The sequence below is a fragment of the Oryx dammah genome, unplaced genomic scaffold, assembly GCF_014754425.2.
Source record: "Oryx dammah isolate SB20612 unplaced genomic scaffold, SCBI_Odam_1.1 HiC_scaffold_15, whole genome shotgun sequence".
Taxonomy (NCBI): domain Eukaryota; kingdom Metazoa; phylum Chordata; class Mammalia; order Artiodactyla; family Bovidae; genus Oryx; species Oryx dammah.
The window spans coordinates 17029240-17055342 of NW_024070199.1; the positions used below are offsets into that span (position 1 = coordinate 17029240).

At 54.1% G+C, this 26103-nt stretch overlaps 2 protein-coding genes across 2 annotated transcripts in view; one reads left to right on the forward strand and one right to left on the reverse strand.

The window, feature by feature from the left end:
* Positions 1-12432, forward strand: part of GAB2 (GRB2 associated binding protein 2) — a 59549-nt gene extending 47117 nt beyond the window's left edge. Inside the window, exons 3-9 of the mRNA XM_040255616.1 lie at positions 236-828; positions 1845-1939; positions 2950-3214; positions 4935-5025; positions 5275-5377; positions 7684-7809; positions 8605-12432. Of these exons, the coding sequence (XP_040111550.1) occupies positions 236-828; positions 1845-1939; positions 2950-3214; positions 4935-5025; positions 5275-5377; positions 7684-7809; positions 8605-8748 (1417 nt within the window). The 3' untranslated portion in view covers positions 8749-12432. The remainder of the gene's footprint in view (positions 1-235; positions 829-1844; positions 1940-2949; positions 3215-4934; positions 5026-5274; positions 5378-7683; positions 7810-8604) is intronic.
* A 792-nt stretch (positions 12433-13224) lies between these two features.
* Positions 13225-26103, reverse strand: part of USP35 (ubiquitin specific peptidase 35) — a 69289-nt gene continuing 56410 nt past the window's right edge. The window contains exons 8-12 of the mRNA XM_040255615.1: positions 18352-18445; positions 17345-17451; positions 16351-16885; positions 15454-16158; positions 13225-14287 (exon numbers count right to left, since the gene is read on the reverse strand). Of these exons, the coding sequence (XP_040111549.1) occupies positions 14120-14287; positions 15454-16158; positions 16351-16885; positions 17345-17451; positions 18352-18445 (1609 nt within the window). The 3' untranslated portion in view covers positions 13225-14119. The remainder of the gene's footprint in view (positions 14288-15453; positions 16159-16350; positions 16886-17344; positions 17452-18351; positions 18446-26103) is intronic.

Genomic DNA, 26103 nt, shown 5'->3' on the forward strand with positions numbered 1-26103 from the left:
TGAACACATACTTTCTAGATGCCAATTCTAAACAAGCCGCAAAGTTATGATTTTAATCCCCATTCTTGCAGATGCATTTACTGAAACTCCAAGAGAAGATATACTGTGTCCAGATAAGCCTCGGGCCTCCAGCCTCCTCAGCTTGTGTTTGTTCCCCACCACGTCGCTGCAGCAGGGTGTGAGCACTCCTGCCAGCCTCCTCTAACCCCCACGTCCCCCTCTTTCTGTCTCCTAGGAGTGCCAGCTTCTCTCAGGGCACCAGGGCCTCGTTCCTCATGAGGAGCGACACAGCTGTGCAGAAACTTGCCCAGGGCAACGGGCACTGCGTCAACGGGGTTGGTGGTCAAGTCCACGGCTTCTACAGCCTCCCGAAGCCAAGCCGGCACAACGCAGAGTTCAGAGACAGTGCCTACGACCTCCCCCGGAGCCTGGCTGCCCACGGCCACACCAAGGGCAGCCTCACCAGCTCTGAAACGGATAACGAGGACGTGTATACCTTCAAGATGCCCAGCAGCACCCTGTGCCGGGAGTTTGGGGACCTCCTGGTGGACAACGTGGACGTTCCGGCCACCCCGCTCTCGGCCTACCAGATCCCTAGGACGTTCACGCTGGACAAGAACCACAACGCCATGGCGGTGGCCACGCCTGGGGACTCGGCCATAGCTCCCCCGCCCCGGCCCCCCAAGCCAAGTCAGGCAGACACACCTCGGTGGAGCAGCCCTCAGCAGAGACCTCCTGCCGGGGAAGGCAGCAGGTCGGTCTCTGCCGCCGCCACCATCCCCAGGCGTAACACCCTCCCAGCCATGGACAACAGCCGGCTTCACCGAGGTCAGTGTGAGCCCTGGCTGCACCCGGAGCAGGTGGGAGGAAGGGAGGGGGCACAAGGGACTCAGCATTGTACGAGTTCTCGGTCATCCAGGCCACGGGGGCTTAAGGCCCACCTAGGTCAGGGATGCTCACAGGTTTAGGCATCTTCTCACCCCCAGACCTTTCCTAGCTGGGCCCCCAACCCTGGAGGCTATTAGTGAACACCACAGTGGCAAGAGTTTAGCAGATCCTGCTTGAGAGAAGTTACTATTCCACTAAGGAAACAGAACATTCTTGGTTAACCACGTTACAATGTATTAGGGTTTTAGAGGTCCAGATCATAGTCTTTTACTCATTTATAAATCAAATGAAAGATTTCAAAAATAAATTTAGAAGACTAGTCCAAACTGGAGCCAAACCTTTGTGGACCAACAGGCTATTAAAATTAAATCTACAAAATATTTTCTAAGCCACATTTGCATCTCTGGTTAAAGTCTGAACATGTATTTGAAGTATTTAAATTCTACTGTTGCTTATTTCCCACTGAGAGTATTCCAACTCTGCATGTAACCTCCTCCGTTCGATGAAAAAGTAGAATAATATTAATCTCTTTCATTTTGTGTCTTGCTAATAACCCTGTGGCTGGGCTTCCTTGGTAGCCCAGCTGCCAATGCGGGAGACGTGGGTTCAATCCCTGGGTCGGGAGGATCCCCTGGGGAAGGAAATGGCAACCCACTCCACTATTCTTGCCTGGGAAATCCCAGGGACAGAGGAGCCTGGTGGGCTACGGTCCATAGAGTCACAAAGAGTTGGACAATACTTAGTGACCAAACAACACTGGAGCTCCGTCCAGAAGCCCAGGAGGAGTTTGTGAGTTGAGGGGTGAGGTGGTAGACGCAATACCTTGTCTTAGGAATTGAGAGCGGTATCTCCTGGAGTAGCAGTTACAATCCTGAGTGACACTGGGGAGGGTGTGGGAAAGTGTCAGCACAGGGACCAGCTCTGAGTTCTCAGGGGTCTTCCTTCCTCTGCCGTAGCTTCCTCCTGCGAGTCCTACGACTATCCGCAGCGTGGTGGAGACAGTGCCGGCCGCTCTGCCGAGTCCATGAGCGATGCAGTCAGCGCTTTCCTGGTGAGTGGGGTTTAATCAGGGGGTCCTTACGGCAGCTCAGGTGGATCAAAGCTCAGGCCCACGGAACTGAAACCACAGCCTGGGCGTCTACCTCCTAGGAGCCTGCCTCGCTTCCTCGTTCAGAACCCCTGGATTGAGTGTTTGGAAAGATGCACGTATCCTGGTCTGGAAGAAATGTGTGTACTTAGGTGCCGCAGACAAGAAGGCTCATCACTGAGGGTGAGCAGGGAGGTCTAGAATGCAGAGAATGCAGGGAATGCAGGCGCTGGGATGTGGCTGTCTGGCAGCACCCTAACCGTGAGGTCCACCGGGGGATGAGACCCCAGGCAGGGGTGGCGCTGAGTCAGGCTCAGCAACAGAAGGATGGTGTCAGAGCGGCGTCCCAGGCCGCCTTCAGGAGGGAGTCGATGACAGCCCTGCTGGGTGTCGGGCCCAGCTGCGCTGACGAGGGCCTGCCTTCAGTCTCCCTGGGAAGCTCGTGCACAAAAGCAGCTTAGGTGTATACGCGTCCAGCAGACAGGGCAGGAGGTAGAGGAAGGCTGTGGCCAGGATGGTGGCCGCACTGCAGCCTGGCGGCCGCACTGAAAACTGCCCTGGGGAAGCATGCCCACCCAGGCCTCGCCTGCCAGCGCCGAGGCCCCCTGGAGGCTCCTTGCCCTGCCCAGGGCCTGAGCCGCTGACCTGCAGTGATGAGTGTGGACTTGAGGAGGGGGGCGGGTCCTGAGCCAAACCTGTGACCCAGGGCCTGTGCTGTCCTCTGACGTGGTCAGGCAGCCAGAAAGCCTTGTGGATGTTTTATACAAGGTTTATCACAAATTATAAGCAGGCTCCAAGGGATTGTGGAAGCTAGAGAAGACCCCCAGGCTTCGTCTCTTCCTGTCTACCCCCTGCTCTCTTACCTGGTCTTCCCAGCGTCTGCCTTAGAGCCTCACAGTGCGCCCAGCTCCGTCTTCTCTTGCCCCCTCTTGCTTCCTCTCCCTGGTTATAGCAGTATTTCTCTCCACTCCTAGCCAGCGAAAGCAGTCGTGGGTCGATCAGACAGCACCAATTCCGAGGACAACTACGTGCCCATGAACCCAGGCTCCTCCACCCTGCTGGCTTTGGAGCGAGCCGGTGATAACTCCCAGAGTGTCTACATCCCCATGAGCCCGGGGCCACACCACTTTGACCCGCTCGGCTACCCCTCCTCAGCCCTCTCTCTGCACCGCGGCTCCAGCAGAGGGAGTGAGATCCAGCCGCCCCCTGTCAACCGCAACCTCAAACCTGACCGGAAGGGTAAGTCCACGGTTTCCCCAGCCCAGCTCTGGACTCTTCAGGGACTGTGCGTTCATTTAGGGATCCCGTGGGTCCTAAACTTGCCTTGCAAGGAAGTAACAGCCTCTGGAGCCTAAACCGCCCCAAATACACACACACGTGTGCGCGCACACACATTACACACTCTCTCTCCAAATTCATCCCAATAGGGACTGGCTACCAGAATGCAGAAGTGCAGGGATCTAAAGGATGGATTCAGGTTGCAGCCCTTCCATCTGCTAACATGTGATTGTAAACGAATCCTTCTCTGTCCCTGTGCCTCGCTTCTCATCTGTGAAGTGGGAAGTATAAAACATCTGAGTCAGTTCCAGTGAGGTGAATGAAACTGGAGCCTATTTTACAGAGTGAAATAAGTCAGAAAGAAAAACACCAATATGGTATATTAACGCATATATATGGAATTTAGAAAGATGGTAACAATGATCCTTTATGCGAGACAGCAAAAGAGACACAGATATAAAGAACAGACTTTGGGACTCTGTGTGAGAAGACTAGGGCAGGATGATTTGAGAGAATAGCATTGAAACGTATATTACCATGTGAAATAAATGACCAGTGCAAGTTTGATGCACAAGAAAGGGCACTCAAAGCCAGTACAGTGGGATGACCCTGAGGGATGGGGTGGGGAGGGAGGTGGGAGGAGGGTTCGGGACGGGGGGGACACATGTATACCCGTGGCTGATTCATGTCAATGTATGGCAAAAACCACTACAATATTGTAAAGTAATTAGCCTCCAATTAAAATACATAAATTAATTTTTTAAAACATGCCTATTAGAGACATTGAAGGGCATAGATAATATATCTTAATATGCTTCATAGTGTATGAACTGCAACTCAAGGATAAGAGATTTTTGTTAGCTCTAGGGCTGAAAAGTGTGAAGTGAAGTGAAGTGAAGTGAAAGGTAGAACTGACAGAGTATTCCATTAAAAGATACACTCTGCTATAAAAGGAAGGACTGAACTCTCAAACCGGGTAGATGTGCTTCCTAGGTGTGTGACTGAGTAAATCATGTGAATTCTCTGAGCCTCTGGTTTTCTTATCTGTGAAGTGGGGATGGTCATGCCTACTTCCCAGGTTTGTTCAGAAGTAAAGCATCTAAACTGACTGGTGCATTTAGACCAGGAAGAAGAACTACAGTTCAGGTTCTAGGTCTGCCTTGACCTCATTCTGCAGGCCTGCAGCAGGGGCAGGGACTCAAGGGGAGAAGCAGAGTCAGTGGGTAGACAGAAGCCCCCTTGGGGTCTGGTCAGCAGAGAATGCAGAGCTCAGCATTTGAATCGGAGCCTTCAGGGCCTTGTGACATTCACCTTCTTCCGTAGAAGACTCCACCGTCCTGGCCCAGATGTGGCAGGGGGGCTAACGGTGGCCTTCTCCTTGATGTTTCAGATATCATCTCTTGTTTTCATTCTCAGTCACAAATGTTGTCACAGCCCATGTGCCCATTTTAGATCGGAAAGTATGACTGCCATCAGAACAGTGTGAGAAATAGAGAATTTGGTATCTGAAGACATGACTTCACAAGCAGAGATTGTATAACCTCACATAGCCTGGGCCTCCCCATGTATAACTGGGATGAGTAGGAAGGATTTTATATGCACTTGTGTGCTACGTGTTAGGGTCTATATGTGTGGCCTTGTCATCACTGGCTGATGCATCGACCTTCTGTCCCTGCTGCAGCAAAGCCAACACCACTTGACCTGAGAAACAACACCGTCATCGACGAGCTCCCCTTCAAGTCCCCCGTCACCAGGTCTTGGTCCAGGGCCATGTGAGTGTCTGTGGACGCGAGAGCTTGGAACGGGGCAGTGGGTTGGTGAGCGGAACAGGTCACCATGTTCCTGATGCTGCTGGTAGCTCAGGGCTTGGCTGCCTCTTCTGCGACAAGGGAAGACAGTCCCCCTCCATGTCAGATCTTAGTCTGATAATGGAGGCCCGAGGTCTGTCCGGAGGTGTGGGGTCCAGGGCCTGGCAGGAGGCCAGCTGTAGCCAGGGTTTACTCGCTGTCTCCTCCCAACAGCCACTCCTTCAGCCCCAGCTCCTCCCGGTACTGCCGCCCCATCTCTACACAGAGCATCACCAGCACCGACTCTGGAGACAGTGAAGAGAACTACGTCCCTATGGTGAGTCCTCTGGGGACCCCTGGAGCCCACCTAGCGCTTCCTCACTTCCCAGCTCGCTGACTCGCCCCAGCCCCAGGCACTGTGCTGCTACTCGTCTGTCTATCTGGAGCACACACGTGTCAGTTACTGTGGAGTCATCATCAGAGGCGGGGAAGACGCACTCTCTGCCCTCAGGGAGGAGAGGAGGCCTGCCTCTCTCATGACTGTGACCCAGGCAGTGTGGTCAGTGCCCTGGAGAGGCGGTGTTATGGGGACGCACCCACAGGATGGGCAATCACAGCAGGGTGCGCAAACGGGGCCCCTTGGGCAGAGGTGGCTGTGTGGATGGGGACACGGAGAGTCACGGTCATTAACTCTGGCTGAAGGTGGGGGTGGCCAGCAGGGAGGCTGGACTAGAAGTCAGACCACGAAGAACCCTGAATGCTATCTCTGGAAGCCTGCACTTGTCCCGTGGGGGCCACATGAGGGTCCACAGGCCAGGCGGTTAGCTGGTGTTTCAGAATCGTCATTGGGGGCCCTGCAGGGAAAAACTGGGGCAGCTTCCCAAGTTAACCCCCTTGTTCCATCCTGTTAAAACTTTTCAGAAGCAAAAGGCCTCCTCATTTCCTCATCCCATTGTCCGCATGACCAGGAGGAGGCGTGGGAGTATGAGCGTCCACTGGGTATCTGCCCCGAAGCAGAAAAGCGCACGTGTTGGGGGGGGGTTCACAGAGTGGGCCATGGGGATTCCCCAGGGCGCAGCTGCATGGACATGTGAGAGACACATAGACACAGACATGTGAGAGACACAGACACCTAGACATGTGAGAGACACACAGACACATAGACAGATGGACATGTGAGAGACAGACATAGACATGTGAGAGACAGAAACATGGACATGTGAGAGACACACAGACACATGGACAGATGGACATGTGAGAGACACATGGACATGTGAGAGACACAGACATAGACAGATGGACATGTGAGAGACAGACACATGGACAGTTGAGAGACACAGACATAGACAGATGGACATGTGAGAGACAGACACATGGACAGTTGAGAGACACACAGACATGGACATGTGAGAGACACACAGACACATAGACAGATGGACATGTGAGAGACAGACATAGACATGTGAGAGACACATGGACATGTGAGAGACACATAGACATGTGAGAGACACAGACACATAGACACGGACATGTGAGAGACACGGATATGTGAGAGACACAGACACGTGAGAGACACAGACGTGTGAGAGACACACAGACATGAGAGACACATGGACAGTTGAGAGACACAGACACATAGATGTGAGAGACACACAGACACATAGACAGATGGACATGTGAGAGACACAGACATAGACATGTGAGAGACAGACACAGGGACATATGAGAGACAGACACATGGACATGTGAGAGACAGACACATAGACACATGGACATGTGAGAGATACACAGACGTGTGAGAGACACATGGACATGTGAGAGACAGACACATAGACACATGGACATGTGAGAGACACATAGACACAGACATGTGAGAGACACAGACATGTGAGAGACACACAGACACGGACATGTGAGAGACACATAGGCATGTGAGAGACACACAGTGAGAGCGTGAACCCACCCGTCCAGTGAAGGAACTGAAGGGCAGCACAGGACTGTCGCCTTTCTCATGAGAAGGCGTCCTCAGGAGAGAGCCAGACAAGCTGGCCTCGGCACCTGGGGAGACTGGCCCTGCGGCGGGTCATCCGAGAGCTGCTGGGGAACCAGGGCTTCGTGCCGCCTGCTGACGAGGGCCCTCTCTAGTGACCCCTGAGGAGCCAGGACAGACTGGGGGCCAGGCTGCTGGGGGGTGACTGCCCGCTCTGGGCCATAGTGGGAGCCCTAGAGAAGCAGGGCTGGTCCAGCGCACAGGGGGCACGGCTCCCTTCTGAGGGCAGTGAGCAAGGGCCGGTCTGGGAGGCAGGGAGGGTGAGGCCTGGCCTGACAGCCTGGGCGGGAGGCGGCGCAGCACAGCGAGGGCAGCCCAGGCTGGAACAAGCCGCCCACCAGCTGTGCAGCCATGGGCAAGTTGCTTTAACTTGTCTGAACCAGTTTTATATTCATTGTAAAAAAAAATAATGAGAGAAGTAATAATGCCTACAGGATTGTTGTGAGGGTTTAAACAGGAACACGGGCTGTCCCCGGCACAGAGCAGGCCTTCGCTGAGCTAGCTCCTCTCACTCCCAGAGGTGTGTTTTTCCCCTGGTGGTGGGTTAGTCTACTTCTGAAGTTACTAACAGTTTTTCCCCTCCTTTGTGATAGCAAAACCCCGTGTCTGCATCTCCCGTTCCCAGCGGCACCAACAGCCCAGCGCCTAAGAAGAGCACTGGCAGTGTGGATTATCTGGCCCTGGACTTCCAGCCGAGCTCCCCGAGCCCCCACCGCAAGGTGCCTAGGGTGGGAGTGTAGGGGGGCGTGGTCCTGCTGAGCTCCTGGGGCCCTGGGGGGAGGGGTCCCGGAGGCCAGGGGCCTTGTCGGGCCAGGCTGGGCTGAGATCTGGGTCTCAGGGGGCTCATGCACCCTCAGCCTCAGCACTCAGGCACCCTGAGTCCACAGGCCCTCGTCCATCCACCCGTCCCTCCCCTCACCGTGCGATTGGACAGATGCAGGCACACAGAGTCACAATCCGCTCAGGGTCACACGTGAATCCGTGACAGAGCTGAGATGTGGGGATCGCATGTCCTGGTCCTGAGCTCTTTGAGAATGTGCTGTCCGGGTGCAGCCTGGGAAAGGCACACCTCGCCCCCACCCCCACCCCCGGAAGCACACTTAGCTGCCCGGTCCCAACAGCAGCACTGACGCAGCCCCCCACCCAGGGCGGCTGTGCGTGCTCACCGCGTGCCCCCACAGAGCCCTGCAGCTGGCGCTTGGTGCGCCCGGCCAATTCCTTCTCCTGGACAAGGGGCCACGGGGAGTGGGTGGAGGCCTGGACCCAGGGAAGGGCCTGGGTCCCCTCAGAACTGCAACAGCAAGAGGGTTGGCAGAGGCTGTGGCATCGAGCAGGAGGAGGGCTGGTGCAGGGTGGAGGTCAGGCTCTACAGGCCCCTTTGAGGGGGAAAAAACAGGTCAGAGAGGCAGGTAGAAGCCCGTCTCCTCGCCCCTGACACACTCGGGAAGAGCCGCCTGTTGCTCCCCGCGTCACGGTAACTCACAGCCCCTTCACCTCCCTGGCCTGTCCCCCAGCCATCCACGTCATCAGTCACTTCCGACGAGAAGGTGGACTACGTTCAGGTGGACAAGGAGAAGACCCAGGCCCTGCAGAACACCATGCAGGAGTGGACAGATGTGCGGCAGTCCTCAGAGCCCTCCAAGGGCGCCAAGCTGTGACGCCTGCGCCAGGGAGGGGCCCGGAGGCCACTCTGCAGAGCCAGCCTCCCCGGCTGCTCGCCCTTCGCCTCTCCAGCGCGCCCTCCTGCCCACCTCCTCTCTCCTCTACCACTCTGGCCTTCAAAGCACTTGGCATCAGGGACCCTGACCCCTTCCCCCTGGGAGGCAAGGGCCTGATCGAGGCACTTCCTCTGCCCTCTCCGGGTCCACCTTTGATTTTAATCAGCAATGGCCATCCTACCTTAGTTAGAGCTCTTGCCAAAAAGCATCCTTAAGCATCTGCCTGCCCTTCAGACCTGAATATCTACCGGACGTTTGGGGGCGGGACCCCGGCTCTGAGCCGATTCCGCACCTCACCGTCCGGCCTCCAGCTACTAGGCTCCCCGCCTCGGTCCCAGAAGAGGCCACATCGTCCCGCTGACCAGGCACCCAAGGATCAGCAGGCCAGTGTGGACACGGACCTCTTCGTCCCTGTCTTCCTTGGCAGAGGCGGGGCGAGGCCACCTAAAGGCGGAGGAGCCGCGGAGGAAGGTCAGAGGCCGTCTTGAGGGACAGAGGAATTACAGCTTGAGACACGGAAGGGCAGTGGAGCCCCGCAGGGGTTTCGGGGCAGCCCCCCACTTTCAGGAGTGGGAGATGTGGAAGGACGGAGAGGCTGGGGATGACCGGCCACCGAGAACACAGAGTGGGGCTCAGAGCCCAGGAGATGGGGAGACAGACGCTGTGGGGCCGGGCCCCTGGGGCCGTGAAGCGTCAGGCCAGCTCTGCGGTCCGGGACAGAGCGCCGTCCCCCAAGACCCCGCCCGCCCGGAGGCACCGCTCTGGACAAGGCTTGCACTGTGCTGGGCAACGGTGTGGGGGCGCCGGCATGGCGAGGGGGGCCGGTGGAGCTGCGGGGGGGTGACGCGGGGTGCAGGGTGGGCGTGCGGGGGTGGGAGTACGGAGGGGCCACCCTGGGACAGCCTGGGCGGAGGCACCTGGGGGTGCCTGGGACTGGCATGGAGACGGCACAGCAAATGAGCTTCTGTAAGACTGGGGGCACGGCGGGGGCGGCCGAGAGTTGGGGTGGGGGCTGTGGGGGCTCTGGGAGGTCCACCCAGCGCACCTGCTGGAGAGAGAGCCCCTGGCAGTGCCGCGGAGATGCAGGCTGAGCAGAGAGGGAGCGGTGAAGTTGCTGTCAGGGAGCAGCTGGCCTGGTGGCAGGCAAGGGCAGCTCCCAGGACTGACGGATGGCGGGCGGAACAGAGCCCCGAGGATGTGGCAGGGTGGCCGGTGGCTTGTGCCCTCCGACTGAGGTTTGTGCAGGGCCCAGGAAAGGTTGGGGCCTGGCCTGGTGCCGGTCAGCTCAGGTCACCCCCCATTGCTCTGTGGAGTCCCAGGTGCCCTGTAGGGCTCAGGCCTGGCTACAGGAACAGGAGAGGGCAGGGCTGGAAAGGCCCCCAGGTCGGTGTCATCCTCTGCCAGGACAGGAGGGGAGCATCACCCCAGGCTCCTTCTCCCAAGTCTGGGGAGGGAGACTCATGTTATAGTTCTTGGCCAAATTTTTTAAAAGTTTCAGAGGCAACTGGGCAGACCAAATGTTTCATCCTACCCTGGGGAGAACAGGCCTTCTTCCTCCAAAAGAAATGAGTTCTGACCCTATCTAAGGGAGGTGGCTATTGCTCACCTTTCTGCTCCTGTGAGCGTGTGTACACACACACTCACCACCCCCTCAGCAGCCTGAGGCCTGACTGTACTCTGTCCTGGGAGAGATGGTCTCAACAGGTGAGAACTCCTCCTAGTATTAGTCACATCAACTCAGTTAAGTGATGGCAGCAACTGCTGTGGCCAGGTCTGGACTGCACACTGAGGACACAGGAGTTAATCAGACTTTGTGTTTAAGGTCACGCTCGATGAGAAAAGAAAGACAAGGACATGTTGGTGATGGCCGTGAGAGACTCAAAGCTGGGGATGTGCGGAGAAGTCAAGGCCGCTTCTCCAGGAGGCTGGTGTGTGGGCAGGAGTCGGGAGGAGTGCAGATCAGGGAATGTGGTTTCTAGGAAAAGCGGGTGCCTGACTTGGCCGGAGGGGAGAAAGGGTCAGATTTTTAGAGGAAGGAGGGTGGGTCTGGGTGCCAGTGGAGGAAGATGGAGAGACTTGTGCTTTGGGAACAACAGACCTTTGGGAGTATGGGCCTGGGCCAGACCCTCAGCAGCAGCAAGGCCTTGGTGTTCGCACAGCTGAAGTGGTGATGGTGGCAGTGGCCTACCCTGGGCAGGGTTTGGTAGGTCACTGCCCAGCCCTGTGTCCGTTTAGGGCCCTCTGCAGACAGTCTCATACGGCAGGGCTTTGAATGGTACCCCTACCCCTACCCCAGAGGCTACAGGTGGGCCCAAGTGGGGATGCGCCAGTTCCCAGTATCACTCCCTATTGATCATCAGGTGCCCTAATGATGTCAGTGCTTTCCGAATGTGCCATAAGGTGAGTGAGACTGATTGGAGTCCTGAGAGACAGAGGTGTTCAAATCTAACCTCCAGGGAGGCCTCCCTCCAGCTCTTGGTTCCTCCAACCCCCAAACCCTTAGGGTGGAGGCAGGAGCAGAGACCAGAGGAAGTACAAGAGGAGCAGAGACTGCTGAAGGCAGAGATGTGGGGCTCAAAAGCCCCAGGTACCAGGTGTCTGACATTCCCGTCGGTGGCTCAGAGTTCACCTCTGAGCACGGTGGCCTGGCATGGACAGAGACCCCAGGAAGCCCTGCATCAGCCAGCAGAGCCCCCTCCTGCCTGGGGCTCCCAGGAGCAGCAGCTGTCCCCTCCCGGTCCAGCTCCCCCGCTCTGCGGGGTCAAAGGCAGGGAGGAGTGCCTGCAGGGAGCTGTGTCTCTTCCCCACTTCGGTGGGGTCAGCTGGGCCCTGAGGCCTCTTCTGTGGCTGCTCCCTGCTCTGTGACCTGTCTCAAGGGCCAGTTAACCCAGTGCCCTCTCTCGACCTGATTGCAGTAACTTTTACATTCGAAACCGTTCAACTGCATCCCATCCCTAGGACAGAAGCACAACGGTTCTCAGCCTGCCCCGGGGCTAAGGCCCCCAGCTGTGGCCACCCCACCCTGCCCTGCCCACGGCCCTCTGACGGAGCTCCAGAAGCTGGAAGCAGGGCGCAGGGCAGGAGGGAAGTCAGCGTGTCCTTCCCTCTCCATCCGTCCATCCTTCTGCGCACAGCGAGGGTCAGAGGCTGCGCACTGGAGCGCTCAAGCTGCTGCCTTCCGAAACTCACTGAGCTCTTCGGGGGGCCAGTGGGTCGCCTGCGGTGGGGCTGGCGTGTGATATTTGGTGGTGTGTGTTCTTACGTGTTTGTTGGTTACACGTGTCTTGAAATGTAGAATCATTTTCACGGAATCATTGCTTTATCAAGAAGAGGAAATGGGCTAGAAGCCCGCTCTTAGGTTTCTGGCCCTGTTACCATTTAAAATTGACATTTAATTTTTCAAATCGCTGTTGGTGCCTAATCACTTAAGTTATTAATTTATTGTTTTCTTTAAAAAAAAACTGTAACATGTATTTATCCTGTGAGTAGGTCTGGGGTGGGATGGGAATGCATTCACAGGCGTCCTGTTTTTGCGGTGGGGACACATGGTACAGGCCTGGAGCTTGCAGGGCCCTTGTTACTGGAGTGGCGGAGCTAGACGACAATAAAGTCTGTGAAAAGCAAGCAGAGAGGCTGCGGCGTCTGCCTCGTCTAGGGGGCGGGCAGCGGGCTTCACAGGACACTGGTCCTCGGCCAGACAGCCCACCCCCATCCCCGGCCACTCCACCTTCCACTCAACAGGAGACGCCTGGGGACCTTTCCTGGCTGTAAGAACAAGTGTGAATCCTCCTTACCTTGGAATCTGTATTCCTGGTGTGTGAAATGGAAGTAATAGCAACCTCTGCCCGCTCATCTTTCTTCAGAGGCGCGCTGGACCACAGAGGTGAGTTCTAAGCATGACCGTTCAGTCTCTGACAGACCTGTCAGCCCACCTGCGCTGGCCCCTGAGTCTCAGGGCTTCGTGGGCTTTGGGGCCAAAGCTCAGCTCTTCCGCTGTAGCCCAGGAAGCCCCCGGCCAGGCAGTCACTGTGCCAGGTTCCCAGATGGGCGGGCCCTGAGGGCTGCAGGCTGCTTTGCTCCTGGCCTGAGCCCACCCACCCAGGTTATCAGGGGAAAGAAAGGAGTGTGGGAGCAGCTGCGAGTTCCAGGCAGCCCAGAGCTGATCGATGAGTCCATCTACAGTGTCCTGTCGGGGCGGCCCCAGCCTGTGCACCCGCCTCTCCAGCGTCAAACCGCCCCCAACCCAATCTGGGCACATCCCACCAGGCCTCACATTTACACAGCACTTCTGTGCAGGGCACACTCACCTCCCTGGTGCAGCACGCAGGTCAGCAGGGCAAGAGGGTGTCCCTGCCTTCCTGCCCAGAGACCGTAAGAAGCAATGGCTAGAGCAGGAAGAACGACAGCTTTGAAGGCTTCAGAGAACCTCTTTTTATTCCTGTTTGAGACCCTGGTTCTCTCCATTTAGAAAGGGTACAGCAGTGTCAGGGCACAACGCCGGCAGTATCTGCTCCTCACCAGACCGCCCCCACCAGCCCTGGGGACCGTAACCAACAGCTGAGGCGCTGAGCCAGCCAGCGTCCCTCAGGACAGACGTCATGAGACACACACATACTTGCAGTAAAATAAGGACTCTCTCTCGTACCCAGAAGGGGGGTATCTCAGGCACTGAGGCGGGAGATGGGGCTAAGGGGCCGTCCGTCCTCTCTGCGTTGCGGCCCGGTGTCGGCGGGGCTGGGGGCGGCCTCTCTGATCCCACGCCAGCCTGCTTCCCACCTACACTCCTCACAAGAGGACAGCGTTGGCACCCACACACATCGCCCCGGTCCCCTCGGAGAAGCACGATGCGGCCGGAGGGGCGACACGCAGCCCCTTGTTTGTGCTGGGGCTGGGACCCTCCTTGGGTCTGTACTATAGAAGACACAGGATTGTCTGAAAGGAGCTGGAAGGGAACTGCTACTTGATGGCAAATACGGGGCAAGGGCTGAGGCCCAGAGTGTCCATCTCAGCTAATCCAAGCTGACCACAACTCTCAGGTGCAAGTCTTAAGGGGGCTGATCCCAGCGTCGGGGCCTGAGGGCAGTTTAAGGGGCCCGGGTCTCACCTCCGCCTCTGAGTCTCTGTGCCTGCCAGGCTGAGGCTGGCAGCCCCTGCTCCATTGCTCTCGCCCTTGGAAGGGGCTGCCTCCACAGCCTCCCCCAGACCCCACCTGGCCGAGCGCCTCTGCCCAGGACCTGGGCCCCCCACCCCGAGGTCGGCTGTGGCACCCCCAAGCGCAAGCAGGCCGGGGGGCGCGGATCGAGGGTTCCCATTAGAAGACCAGTCTGTGGAAGTCTCCACCGCTGCCACCTGCAGGGCTGCAGCCCCCGGGAGGGCCTTTGTCCTCATCTTTGTCGTCGTCAAAGCCCCTCCGCCAGTGCGGGGATGCGGGGAGTGCGGAGATGTAGGCTGCCCTGCTCCGCGCCTCCTTCTCCTGCTCCTGGAAACACAGATGGGGATGGAGCAGGAGGCTTCAAACATAGGCTCCAAAGCCACAGTGCTCCCTTCATCATCCACCACCACCCCCCCGCCCACCCCCCCACCTGCCGCCACGGCCACCCAGCCCTTCAGAGCTTCACCCTTCACCCCTGGGGAGGGAGCGCCTCAGCTTCCCCCCAGGGATACTCCTGCTCAGCCGGAGAATGGGAGGGCTGGCCCCACAGCCATCCTGTATCTAGGTTTTGAAACCATTCCTCCTCCCCTCCCAGTATAAGCTCCCAGCACCCTGGAGAAAAGAAACTCACTTCCACTGACTAGACTGAACTTCTCCCAGCACCTCACTTCTATTGACTAGACTCAACAGCGGACAGGGGCCTCAGGTGGCACCTGGAGGAGACAGTCCAGAGACTTCAAAGGTCAACTACCCCACCAGGACCTCTCTGCAGGCTTCCTTCCTCTCGAAGCAGAGGGGACAGACTCTGCGGAGGAGAAAGCTCTCCCTCCTGCCACGCTGGGGCCAGCCCTGGAGACCCCTCACCACTGGCCGCAGACCCCACCCAGCTGCTGCTGGCCAGGGTCCAGGTGTGACCACCCCAGCTGTTTACGGCAGCATGCCTCATGCTCCTCGGAGCCCTGGCTGTTCCAGTTGCTAAGTACTTTGATGACACCCTAGACTCTTAGGAGTGGAGTTGGCACAGTGAGAGGGCAACCCTCCCAAAGGCCTCCCCCACCTGCTCGTATCCACAGAGCCCCTCCAGCACAGAGCCCCTCCAGCACACAACAGCTTAATAAAGAAACAGTTGTTCCTAATGTGTGTTGAAAAGACCCTGATGCTGGGAAAGATGGAAGGCAAGAGGGGAAGGGGACGACAGAGGATGAGCTGGCTGGATGGCATCACCGACTCCATGGACATGAGTTTGAGTGAACTCCGGGAGTTGGTGATGGACAGGGAGGCCTGGCGTGCTGTGGGTTCATGGGGACGCAGCGACTGAACTGAACTGAATGTGTGTTCCTCTAAAGCAGGAGGTCTGTCTGGCCCACTGATTTTTTTTTTTCCCCCAGCACTGAGTGAGGTGAGTGGATCAAAGGAAAAAGGAAAAGACTCTGAGAGAGCAGCCACTTAATCGGAGCCGGTGGGCTGCTGGAAGCCCGTGGGGGTCTGCTCACCTGCAGGAAAAGAATGTTGTCTTTGGAAATGGCTTCCATCAAGTCCTTGTGGAGGGTGGGCTCTGCCCGGGTGCGGGGGGAGCCAGGCTCAGCCTCGGACCCCTCCTCGGGTCGCTGCCGGTAGAAGAGCACGTAGGCCGTGTCTTTGGGGAAGAAGGAGGTTACGTTGCTGACAGACTCGAACGAGGAGAAGGACACCCGGGTGTCGTTGAACAGGTACCACTGGTTGTCGGGCTCCGGCCGCTCGGCGGCTCCCGGGGCCGGGGCGGGGCGGGCGGCGCCCTCGCGGGCGTAGCAGTAGTAGTGGCCGCTCTCGGAGGACAGCCCCGAGTGCACCACCACGCTGCACAGGTCATAGGCCTGGCCCCGGCCCCCGGCCAGCGGCAGGCGCAGCAGCAGGGGCACGGACACGTCGTCCAGGATCTTGCGGCGCCGCATGGTGCGCAGGTCGAAGGAGAAGCGCAGCAGCGTCAGGATGAGGTAGCGCGGGCCCTGGCTCAGCTCCACCACCTTCTCGGCGTCCTGCAGGGATGCGCACGACTCGCAGTGGTAGCGGTTCTCTGACGTCAGCCTCTCAGGCGACAGGAAGTAGTTGACTAGGTCCAGGACCGAGCGGGAGCCGTCCCCGGAGGCGGCCGCAGCACTCTGGAGGGTCCCTGGGCCCGGGCCGGCCGCCGCTTCCTTTTCCTCCTGGGCCTCCTTCTCCTCCTCCTTCACGTCCTGGGCCGCCCTCTCCTCCATCTCCTTCTCCTTTTCTTCCTCCACCTTCTCCTTCTCCTCCCGCTCCTCCTCCACCTTCTCCTCCTCCTCCACCTTCTCCTCCCGCTTCTCCTCGTCCTCCACCTTCTCCTCCTCCTCCGCCTCCACCTTCTCCTCCACCTTCTCCTCCTCCTCCACTTTCTCCTTCACCTTCTCCTCCACCTCCGCCTTCTCCTTCTCCTCCCCCTCCTCCTCCTCCTCTCCCGCCGCCTCCTCTGTGCTCTCCCCCCTCTCCACCTTCTCCTCCTGCCCGCTCTGCCCCCCGAGGCCGTGGGGGCCCAGGCCTTCCATGTCCAGGATGGTGGGGGGGACGCCCCCCGTGATGCAGTGCTTCCTCTGCCGCTGAGGCCCGGCGCTGCCTGGCTCCTGGGCGCCGGCATCCTCCGCGGGGAGCATCACTGAGCCCAGGCGGCGGCGGCGGTGGTGGTGATGGTGGTGGTGGCGGCGGCAGCGCTCCGGTGGGGGGAAGGCAAGCGAGAGGTCCGTGAAGGCCTCCTCCCTGGAGGAGACATTGAGGCAGCGGAGGCAGCATATCCGAGTCACGATCTTGCCCCCGAACATCTTCTCCACGGAGGTGGCGCTCGGGACAGGGGGCTCCTCGGGCGGCGACGGCGAGCTCGACTGCTTGAGCTTCTGGCAGATTCTCGTCCCGGTCTTCTCCTCTTCGTGCAGCCTGGCGCGGGGAGCAGAGGGCTTTCGTCCACACGCACGGGTCACACACATTTACACACGTGCAGCAGGCGGCACAGGGAACACACCTGCATGTGTACTAGGTGGCATCTGTGCACGTGTACACAGGACAGGCACGCGCGCTACGTACTTAACCTTCATAAAGCTCACAAACCTGCCACAAAAAGCTGTGTGCGTGCCCCCAGAGCACTGATGAGAAAACACACACGTGCACACTCAGGCAAGCACAGCACAGTGTACATACACACACTTAACCTCCCCGGTCACGCTTCACATCAGCACCTCCAGAACGTCCCCCCACCCGCAGCCCCTGTCCCCATCTTCTCCAAGCCTTCCACAAGCACCGGGCCACACCCCAGTTTCCAGGAAGAGACAGCGCCTCCTAGGGCCACGGGGCTTCCCCCAGCACCCTCTCCAGCCGCCGAGCCCCGGCCTCCCCTACCGATCCAGCAGGTACTTCAGGTACTCCGAGCAGTCCTGCTGGGTGCCCGGGCTGAACCAGGGTGTCCAGGATGCCGACAGGAAGTTCTCTGGAGAAATGGCGGGACGCTGCAACCAAAGCGGGAGACAGACGAGTCAGGAGCTGGGGGGCCACTCACCAACCAGCTCTACAGCATGCCGGGCCTGAGGGTCACTCTGGGGAGTCACTGCCCCAAACTCCCAGCCTCCCCATCATTCCCAGCTGTCCGTCCCTGACTTTTCCCATCCTACCAAGTCCATGCCGCCTAAGAGCACGGCATCCACGTAGAGGAACAGTCCTCCGGGAGTCTGTTCCTCCCTTGTTTGTTGCCATTCCCTCTGCCTGAAACACCCTTTCCCCCATCAGAAGCTTAGCTAAAAGTTCAAGCCCCAGATGCAGGGACCCTGTCCCATGCAGTCCTCCAAGGGCTACTATCCCCCTCATGATCAACCTCTCCCTACCCAGTGTGGAAACCACACACGCCTCGTTCTCTGCTTAAGAACTACAGGTCCATCTTCCCCACCAGACTGCGCCCTGTGAAAGCATGACTGTGGCTGACGCACCTCCATGCCCCTGCCCCTGCAGAGGGCCTGATGTGATGCCTGGTCAAGGCCTTTAGGTTCCATGCGGGCACAAGCAGTGAATAAAACATACAGCCCTCAGGGTACCTGGCAGTGTGAGTGCTCCAAAATGACAGCCAGCCAACAGAGCAACACCTCATACGGTTGCCTGGACCACTGACGGGAGCGATGTGGGCAGCACCGCACCAGGGGGCTCTGCCGGCAAGCCCTCTCATGCCCAGTCAGGGCACTGAGCCGGCCCCATGGGTCTGCCCGTGAACCCATGCCTGCCTGGACTGGGGCCCAACAGCTTACAGCAAGCAGGGGCCCGGAGGCAGGTGCAGGCAGGCTCCGGTGAAGGCGAGGCATCAGACCAGGCCTCCTCTCCAGCATCCCCCAGCCCCCGCACCCTGCTCCCCCTGCACTCACCTGGCTGTGCTCTAGGAAGGCGAAGAGCCACTGCAGCTTCGTCATCAAGGGCTGCGAGTTGTTTTCGGTCAAACGGAGCACACAGTGTCTGAAACTTCAAAACAGAGCACCCAGAGTTAAGCCGGGGCACTCAAAGAGCCTCTAACTCACCCACACTGTGGCAACCCAAGGCCTCCAGGCCACAGGCAGGACAGACACTTGTAGCTCAACTCTGGGCCAGAAGCCGGGCAGGGGGGCAGGTGAACAACTCCAGTTCTAACAGCCCCTGACTCCAAGATCTGAATGTCCTAAGGTTCTAATATCTGAACTCTCAGACACGCTCCAGAGTCCATGCCAATATCACCACCAGCCGCTCACACCCTCTGCCCTGCATCCCTGGGTGATGGTGTTCAGACCATCCAGAGTAGCAGGCCCCCACTCCAACCAGAGCCCTTTCCACTAGGACCACCCCCAAGTTGTTCCTCTTTCCTCAAATGAGCAAGGCAGGGGTCAATGTGAAGAATATGCTGAAAAAAAGAGGGTGCTGTGGAGGTAGACTGGGGCTCTTGACACATCTGATCCTATGGGAGACAAGAAGAAGCCCTTCCTGACAACCACATCTCCTGGAACAAGCCAATTCCCAGGCCCCAGCTGAGTTCCTGTTCTCACAAAAAGCTCTGAGCATACAGGTCAGGCATCTCTCCAGCCTGCACCCACTGTACAGGGCAGTGGAATCGAAGTGTGGTCCACTTAGCAGGCTGTGACAAAGCAAGTTCAGAGAGAGCATTTAGAAACTTGTATAGTGATTTGACATCACTGTTATACAGACACATGATCATCACCTAGTAAGTCATTGATTATATGCTACCAAAGTAGGAGTCTACAGCAGACTGGAAATCCAAAAACAAAACAAAGCTAGTCCTTCCCCAGGCAGCTTGAGAAGCACAGCAGCAGTGGTGTCAGGAAGTCCTGGAGTTCAGTTCCAACCTCGTTCCCCTAGAGCTGAAACTGAGAGAACAAACTGCCTGGAGCTCCTCCCACAGCCAAAAACAAGCCTGCCTTTGAGACTTGTCAAAAAGATGCTGAAGTGTGGTACTGGTCAAAGAACAGGGGAACCGATAAATAGAATAAAGAGCCCAGAAACAGACCCCCATAAACACAGTCAAGTGATCTTTAATAAAGGAGCAAAGGCAATATAATGGGGCAGAGACACTCTCTGATCAACAAAATGGTACTGGAACAAGTACACATCCTCCACCAAAAAAAAATTAATCTGAACACAAACACTACACCCATCACAAAAGTTAACTCAAAATGGATCATAAAATGCTCAAGTATAAAACTCCTAGAAAACAACAAGAGAAAACCTAGTGACCCTGAGTGTGGTGAATACCTTTTTAGAAAAACCACCAGAATAATAAGCCAAATTTCATTAAAGTTAAAATATTTCTGTTACAGTATCAAGAGAATTAGAAGAAAAATCAGAGACTGGAAGAAAATATTTGTACAAAACACATCTCATAAAGGACTGTTAAAAATAAGTACACAAAGAACTCTTAAAATTCAACAAGAAAACAAACAACCTGATCAAAAAAATGAGCCAAACATCTTGACAGACATCTCTATCACACACACACACAAATACACACACTCACACGAACATATAAACGTCAAATAAGCAATGAAAAGATGCTCAACATCATGTCAGTCAGGGAAATATATCTTAAAACAACAACGAGATACCACTACATACTGTATTAAGATGACAGAGTAGAAAGATGTGCACTCGTGTTCTTTGAGAACAAAATCACAACTAGCTGCTGAACAACCATCAACAGAATTTTGGAACCCACCAAGGAAGATACCCCAACTCTAATGGCAAAGGAGAAGCTGCAACAAGACGGCACGATGGACGAAATTGCATTTAAAATCAAACTTCATACACACCAGAGTCTTGCGGAGGGCGCAAACAAAACTTTGTGTGCACGAGGGACTCAGAGAAAGGAGCAGTGATTCCCACAACAGACTAAGCCAGTCCTGCTTATGAGTGAGTGAGGGTCTCCTGTGCTTCCCTGGTGGCGCAGAGGTTAAACCGTCTGCCTGGAATGCGGGAGACCTGGGTTCAATCCCTGGGTCGGAAAGATCCCCTGGAGAAGGAAATGGCAACCCACTCCAGTATTCTTGCCTGGAAAATCCCATGGCCGGAGGAGCCTGGTAGGCTACAGTCCACGGGGTCGCAGAGTCGGACACGACTGAGCGACTTCACCTTCCTTCTAGAGGCTAGTCCCAGCTCTGCCTGTGGACACATGGGTCAGCAGTGGCCAGCGGCAGGGACAGGGGCTTTGGCAGCAGCAGTCCTGGGAGGTGCAGCATGTGGCGTGAGTCCTCTTGGAGGAGGTCACCATTTGTCCCACCATTGAGCCACCAGGTGGACCACCCACAAACTGGAGAACAATTATACCAAAGAAGTTCTCACACTGTTGCAAAAGTTCTAGGCCCTAACACAGACTTTCCAACCTGGGGATCTGGCAAGTGTCAGTTTCTCAGCTGTGTCCAACTCTCTGCAAACCCATAGACCATAGCCCACCAGGCTCTTCTGTCCATGGAATTGTCCAAGCAAGAATACCAGAGTGGGTTGCCATTCCCTTCTCCTGGGGATCTATCCGACCCAGGGATTGAACTCAGGTCTCCTAAATTGCAGGCAGATGTTTTACCATCTGACCCACCAGGAGGCAGGGGATCCAACAAAGGGACTGAGATTTCCCAGGGAATGTGGCTTTGAAGGTCAGTTGGATTTGATTACAGAACTTCCAGAGGACTGGGGAAACAGACTCTTCAAGGGCACAAACAAAACCTTGTCCCACCAGGACCCAGGAGAAAGGAGCAGTGACCCCACAACAGCCAGCCAGACCTGTCTGTGAGGTTCTGAGAGTCTCTGGCAGAAGGGTGGGTCAGGGGTACTGACAGCAGCAGTCCTGGGAGGAGCTTTGCTGGCATAAATCCTTTTGGAGGAGGTTGCCATTACACCTACCATAGCTTGGCCTCAGGCCAAACTACAAGGAGGATCACTCATCAACAGAAAACTGGATTAAATATTTACTGATCATGGCTTTCCCACCAGAGCAAGACTCAGTTTTCCCCATAGCCAGTCCCTCCCATCCAGAAGCTTCCACAAGCCCCTCATCCTCATCCATCAGAGGGCAGACAGTATAAAAACCACAATCACAGAAAACTAACCAAACTTATCATGTGGATCATAGCTTTGTCTAACCCAACAAACCTCTGAGCCTTGCCATGTAAGGCAAGATGGACAGGTCGTGGTGGAGAGTTCTGACAAAACGTGGTCCACTGGAGAAGGGATTGGCAAATCACTCCAGCATTCTTGCTTTGAGAACTCCATGAGAAGTATGAAAAGGCAAAAAGATATGACATTGAAAGATGAACCCCCCAGGTTGGCAGGTGTCCAATATGCTACTGGAGAAGAGAGGAGAAATAACTCCAGAAGGAATGAAGAGGCTGGGCCAGAGCAGAAACAATGCCCAGCTGTGGATGTGTCTGATGGTAAAAGTAAAGTCATGCTGTTGAGAACAATACTGCATAGGAACCTGGAATGTTAGGTCCATAAATCAAGGTAAATTGGAAGTGGTCAAACAGGAGACAGCAAGAGTGAACATCGATATTTTAGAAATAAGTGAACTAAAATGGATGGGAATGGGCAAATTTAATTCAGATGACCATTGTATCTACTACTGTGGGCAAGAATCACTTAGAAGAAATGGAGTAGCCCTCACAGTCAACAAAAGAGTCTGAAATGCAGTACCTGGATGCAATCTCAAAGATGACAGAATGATCTCAGTTGATTTCCAAGGCAAACCATTTAATATCACAGTAATCCAAGTCTATGCCCCAACCACTAATGCCAAAGAAGCTGAAGTCAAATGGTTCTAAGAAGACCTGCAAGGCCATCTAGAACTAACACCAAAAAAGATGTCCTTTTCATCATAGGGGACTAGAATGCAAAAGTAGGAAGTCAAGGAACACCTGGAGTAACAGGAAAGTTTGGCCTAGGAGTACAGAATGAAGCAGAGCAAAGGCTAAATAACAAGAGTTTTGCCAAGAGAACACACCTGTCATAGAAAACACCCTTTTCCAACAACACAAGAGATGACTTTACACATGGACATCACCAGATGGTCAATACCGAAATCAGATTAGATTGTATGTTTTGCAGCCGAAGATGGAGAAGCTCTATACGGTCAGCAAAAAACAGGACTGGGAGCTGACTGTGGCTCAGATCATGAACTTGTTATTGCAAAATTCAGACTTAAAGTGAAGTAAGTAGGGAAAACCACTAAGTCGTTCAAGTATGACCTAAATCAAATCCCTTATAATTATACAGTGTAAGTGACAAGTAAGTGCCTGAAGAACTATGGACAGAGGTTTAGCATTGTACAGGAGGTAGTTATCAAAACCATCCCCAAGAAAAAGACATGCAAAAAGGCAAAATGGTTGTTTGAGGAGGCCTTACAAATAGCTGAGAAAAGAGGAGACGCAAAAGGCAAGGGAGAAAAGGGAAGATATACCCATCTGGATGCAGAGTTCCAAAGAATAGCAAGAAGAGATAAGAAAGCCTTCTGAAATGGAAGAAATGTGTAAAGAAATGGAAGAAAACAATAGAATGGGAAAGACTAGAGATCTCTTCAAGAAAAGTAGACATACCAAGGGAACAGTTCATGCAAAGATGGGTACAATAAAGGACAGAAATGGTATGGACCTAACAGAAGCAGAAGAGATTAAGAAGAGGTGGCAAGAATACACAGGAGAACTGTACAAAAAAGATCCTGATGACCTGGATAACCACGATAGTGTGATCACTCACCTAGAGCCAGACATCCTGGAATGTGAAGTCAAGTGGGCCTTAGGAATCATCTCTATGAACAAAGCTAGTGGAGGTGATTCCAGCTGAGCTATTTCAAATCCTAAAAGATGATGCTGTGAAAGTGCTGCACTCAATATGCCAGCAAATTTGGAAAACCAGCAGTGGCCACAAGACTGGAAGAGGTCAGTTTTCATTCCAATCTCAAAGAAAGGCAATGCCAAATATTGTTTAAACTACCATACAATTGCACTCACTTCACATGCTAGGAAGGTCATACTCAAAATCCTCCAAGCTTAGCTTCAATATGTGAACCAAGAACTTCCAGATGTACAAGGTGGATTTAGAAAAGGCAGAGGAACCATAGATCAAATTGCCAACATGCACTGGATTGTACAGAAAGCAAGGCAATTCCAGAAAAACATCTACCTCTGATTCATTGACTACAATAAAGCCTAGCCAATGAAGGCTTTGACTGTGTGGACCACAACAAACTGTGGAAAATTCTTAAAGACATGGAAATAACAGACCACCTTACCTACCCAAGAAACCTGTGTGCATGCAGGTCAAGAAGCAACTGTTAGAACTGGACGTGGAACAATGGACTGGTTAAAAATTGGGAAAGGAGTACATCAAGGCTGTTTATTGTCACCCTGCTTATTTAACTTCTATTCAGAGTTACATCATGTGAAATGCTGGGCTGGATGAAGCTCAAGCTGAAATGAAGATTGCCAAGAAAAATATCAATAACCTCAGATATGCAGATGACACCATCCCTATGGCAGAAAGCAAAGAGTAACTAAAGAGCTTCTTGATGAAGGTGAAAGAAGAGAGTGAAAAAGCTGGCTTAAAACTCAGCATTCAAAAAAACCTTAAGATCATGGCATCCAGTCCCATTACTTCATGGCAAATAGTTGGGGAAACAATGGAAACTCTGACAGACTTTATTTTCTTGGGCTCCAAAATCACCACAGACAGTGATTGCATCCTTGAAATTAAAAGACACTTGTTCCTTGGAAGAAAAGCTATGACAAACCTAGACAGCATATTAAAAAGCAGAGAGATTACTTTGCCAACAAAGGTCTGTATAGTCATATCATGGTTTTCCAACTAGTCATGTACAGATGTGAGAGCTGGACCACCAAGAAGGCTCAGCACCGAAGAATTGATGCTTTCTAACTGTGGTGTTGGAGAAAACTCTTGAGAGTCCCTTGGACTGCAAGGAGATCTAACCAGTCCATTCGGAAGGAGATCAACCCTGGGATTTCTTTGGAAGGAATGATGCTAAAGCTGAAACTCCAATACTTTGGCCACCTCATGCGAAGAGATGACTCATTGGAAAAGACTCTGATGCTGGGAGGGATTGGGGGCAGGAGGAGAAGGGGACGACAGAGGATAAGATGGCTGGATGGCATCACAGACTCGATGGATGCGAGTCTGAGTGAACTCCAGGAGTTGGTGATGGACAGGGAGGCCTGGCGTGCTACGATTCATGGGGTCGCAAAGAGTCAGACACAACTGAGCAACTGAACTGAACTGTGGTGTTGGAGAACTCTTGAGAGTCCCTTGGACAGCAAGGAAATCACACCAATCCTAAAGGAAATCAACCCTGAATATTCATTGGAAGGACTAATGCTGAAGCTCCAATACTTTGGCCACCTGATGCAAAGAGCTGACTCATTAGAAAAGATCCTGATGCTGGGAAAGACTGAAGGCAGGGGAAGAAGGGGACAACAGAGGATGAGATGATTGGATGGCATCACCAACTCAATGGACATGAGTTTGAGGAAACTCTGGGAGATAGTGAAGGACAGGGAAAGCTGGTATGCTGCAGTAAATGGGGTCACAAAGAGTCAGACACGGCTAAGCCACTGAACAATAACCTATTAGAAAGGCCAAAATCCATACACTACAGACACTATGTATAAAGAAGATAACTAATTAGATCCTATTGTATAGCTCAGGGAACTCTACTCAGTCCTCTGTGGTGACCTACATATGAGAAGGAAATCCAAAAAAGAGGGGGGTACATATATACATATAGTTGATTCACTCTGCTGTACAGTAGGAACTAACACAGCATTAGCAAGCAACTATATTCCAGTAAATATTAATTTTTTTAAAAAAAAAGAAAGGCCAAAATCCTGAACACTGACAACACCAAATGCTAGCAAGGATGGGGAACAACAGGAATTCTCATTTATTGCTGGTGGAAATGTAAAATAGTATAGCTACTTTGGAAGAAAGTTTTCCAGTTTCTTACACAACCAGATACACTCTCACCATCCCATGGAGCAATCATACTCTTTGGTATCTACCCTAAGAAGGTGAAGCCTCATGTCCACACAAAAACTTGCACAAGTATGTTGATGCAAGCGTCATTCATAACTGCCAACTTTGAAGAAACAAAATACCCTATATCCTTCAACAGGTTAATGGATAAATGGAACTGTGGTACATCCTGACACTGGACAGTTTCCAGTACTAAAAAGAAATGAGCTCTCAAGCCATGAAAAGAAATGGAGGAAATTTAAATGCATATTACTAAGTTAAGAAACTCAATCTGAAAAGACTACATACTATATGATTCCAATTGTATGATTCTGAAAAAGGCAAAACTATGAAAACAGTAAGAAGGTTGCCAGGAGTTGGAAGGGGATGAACAGATAGAGCAGAGGATTTTTAAGGCAGTGAAAATACACTAAATGAACCTCTGGTACAACATTAAACACACCAACATTTGCATTATAGGGTCCCAGAAGGGGGAAAGAGAAAAGGCCCAAGAAAACATTTTAAGAGATAATAGCTGAACACTTCCCTAATATGGGAAAGGAAAAAGTCCCATACAGGATAAACCCAAGGAGGAACAGAGACATATATTAATCAAACTGACAAAA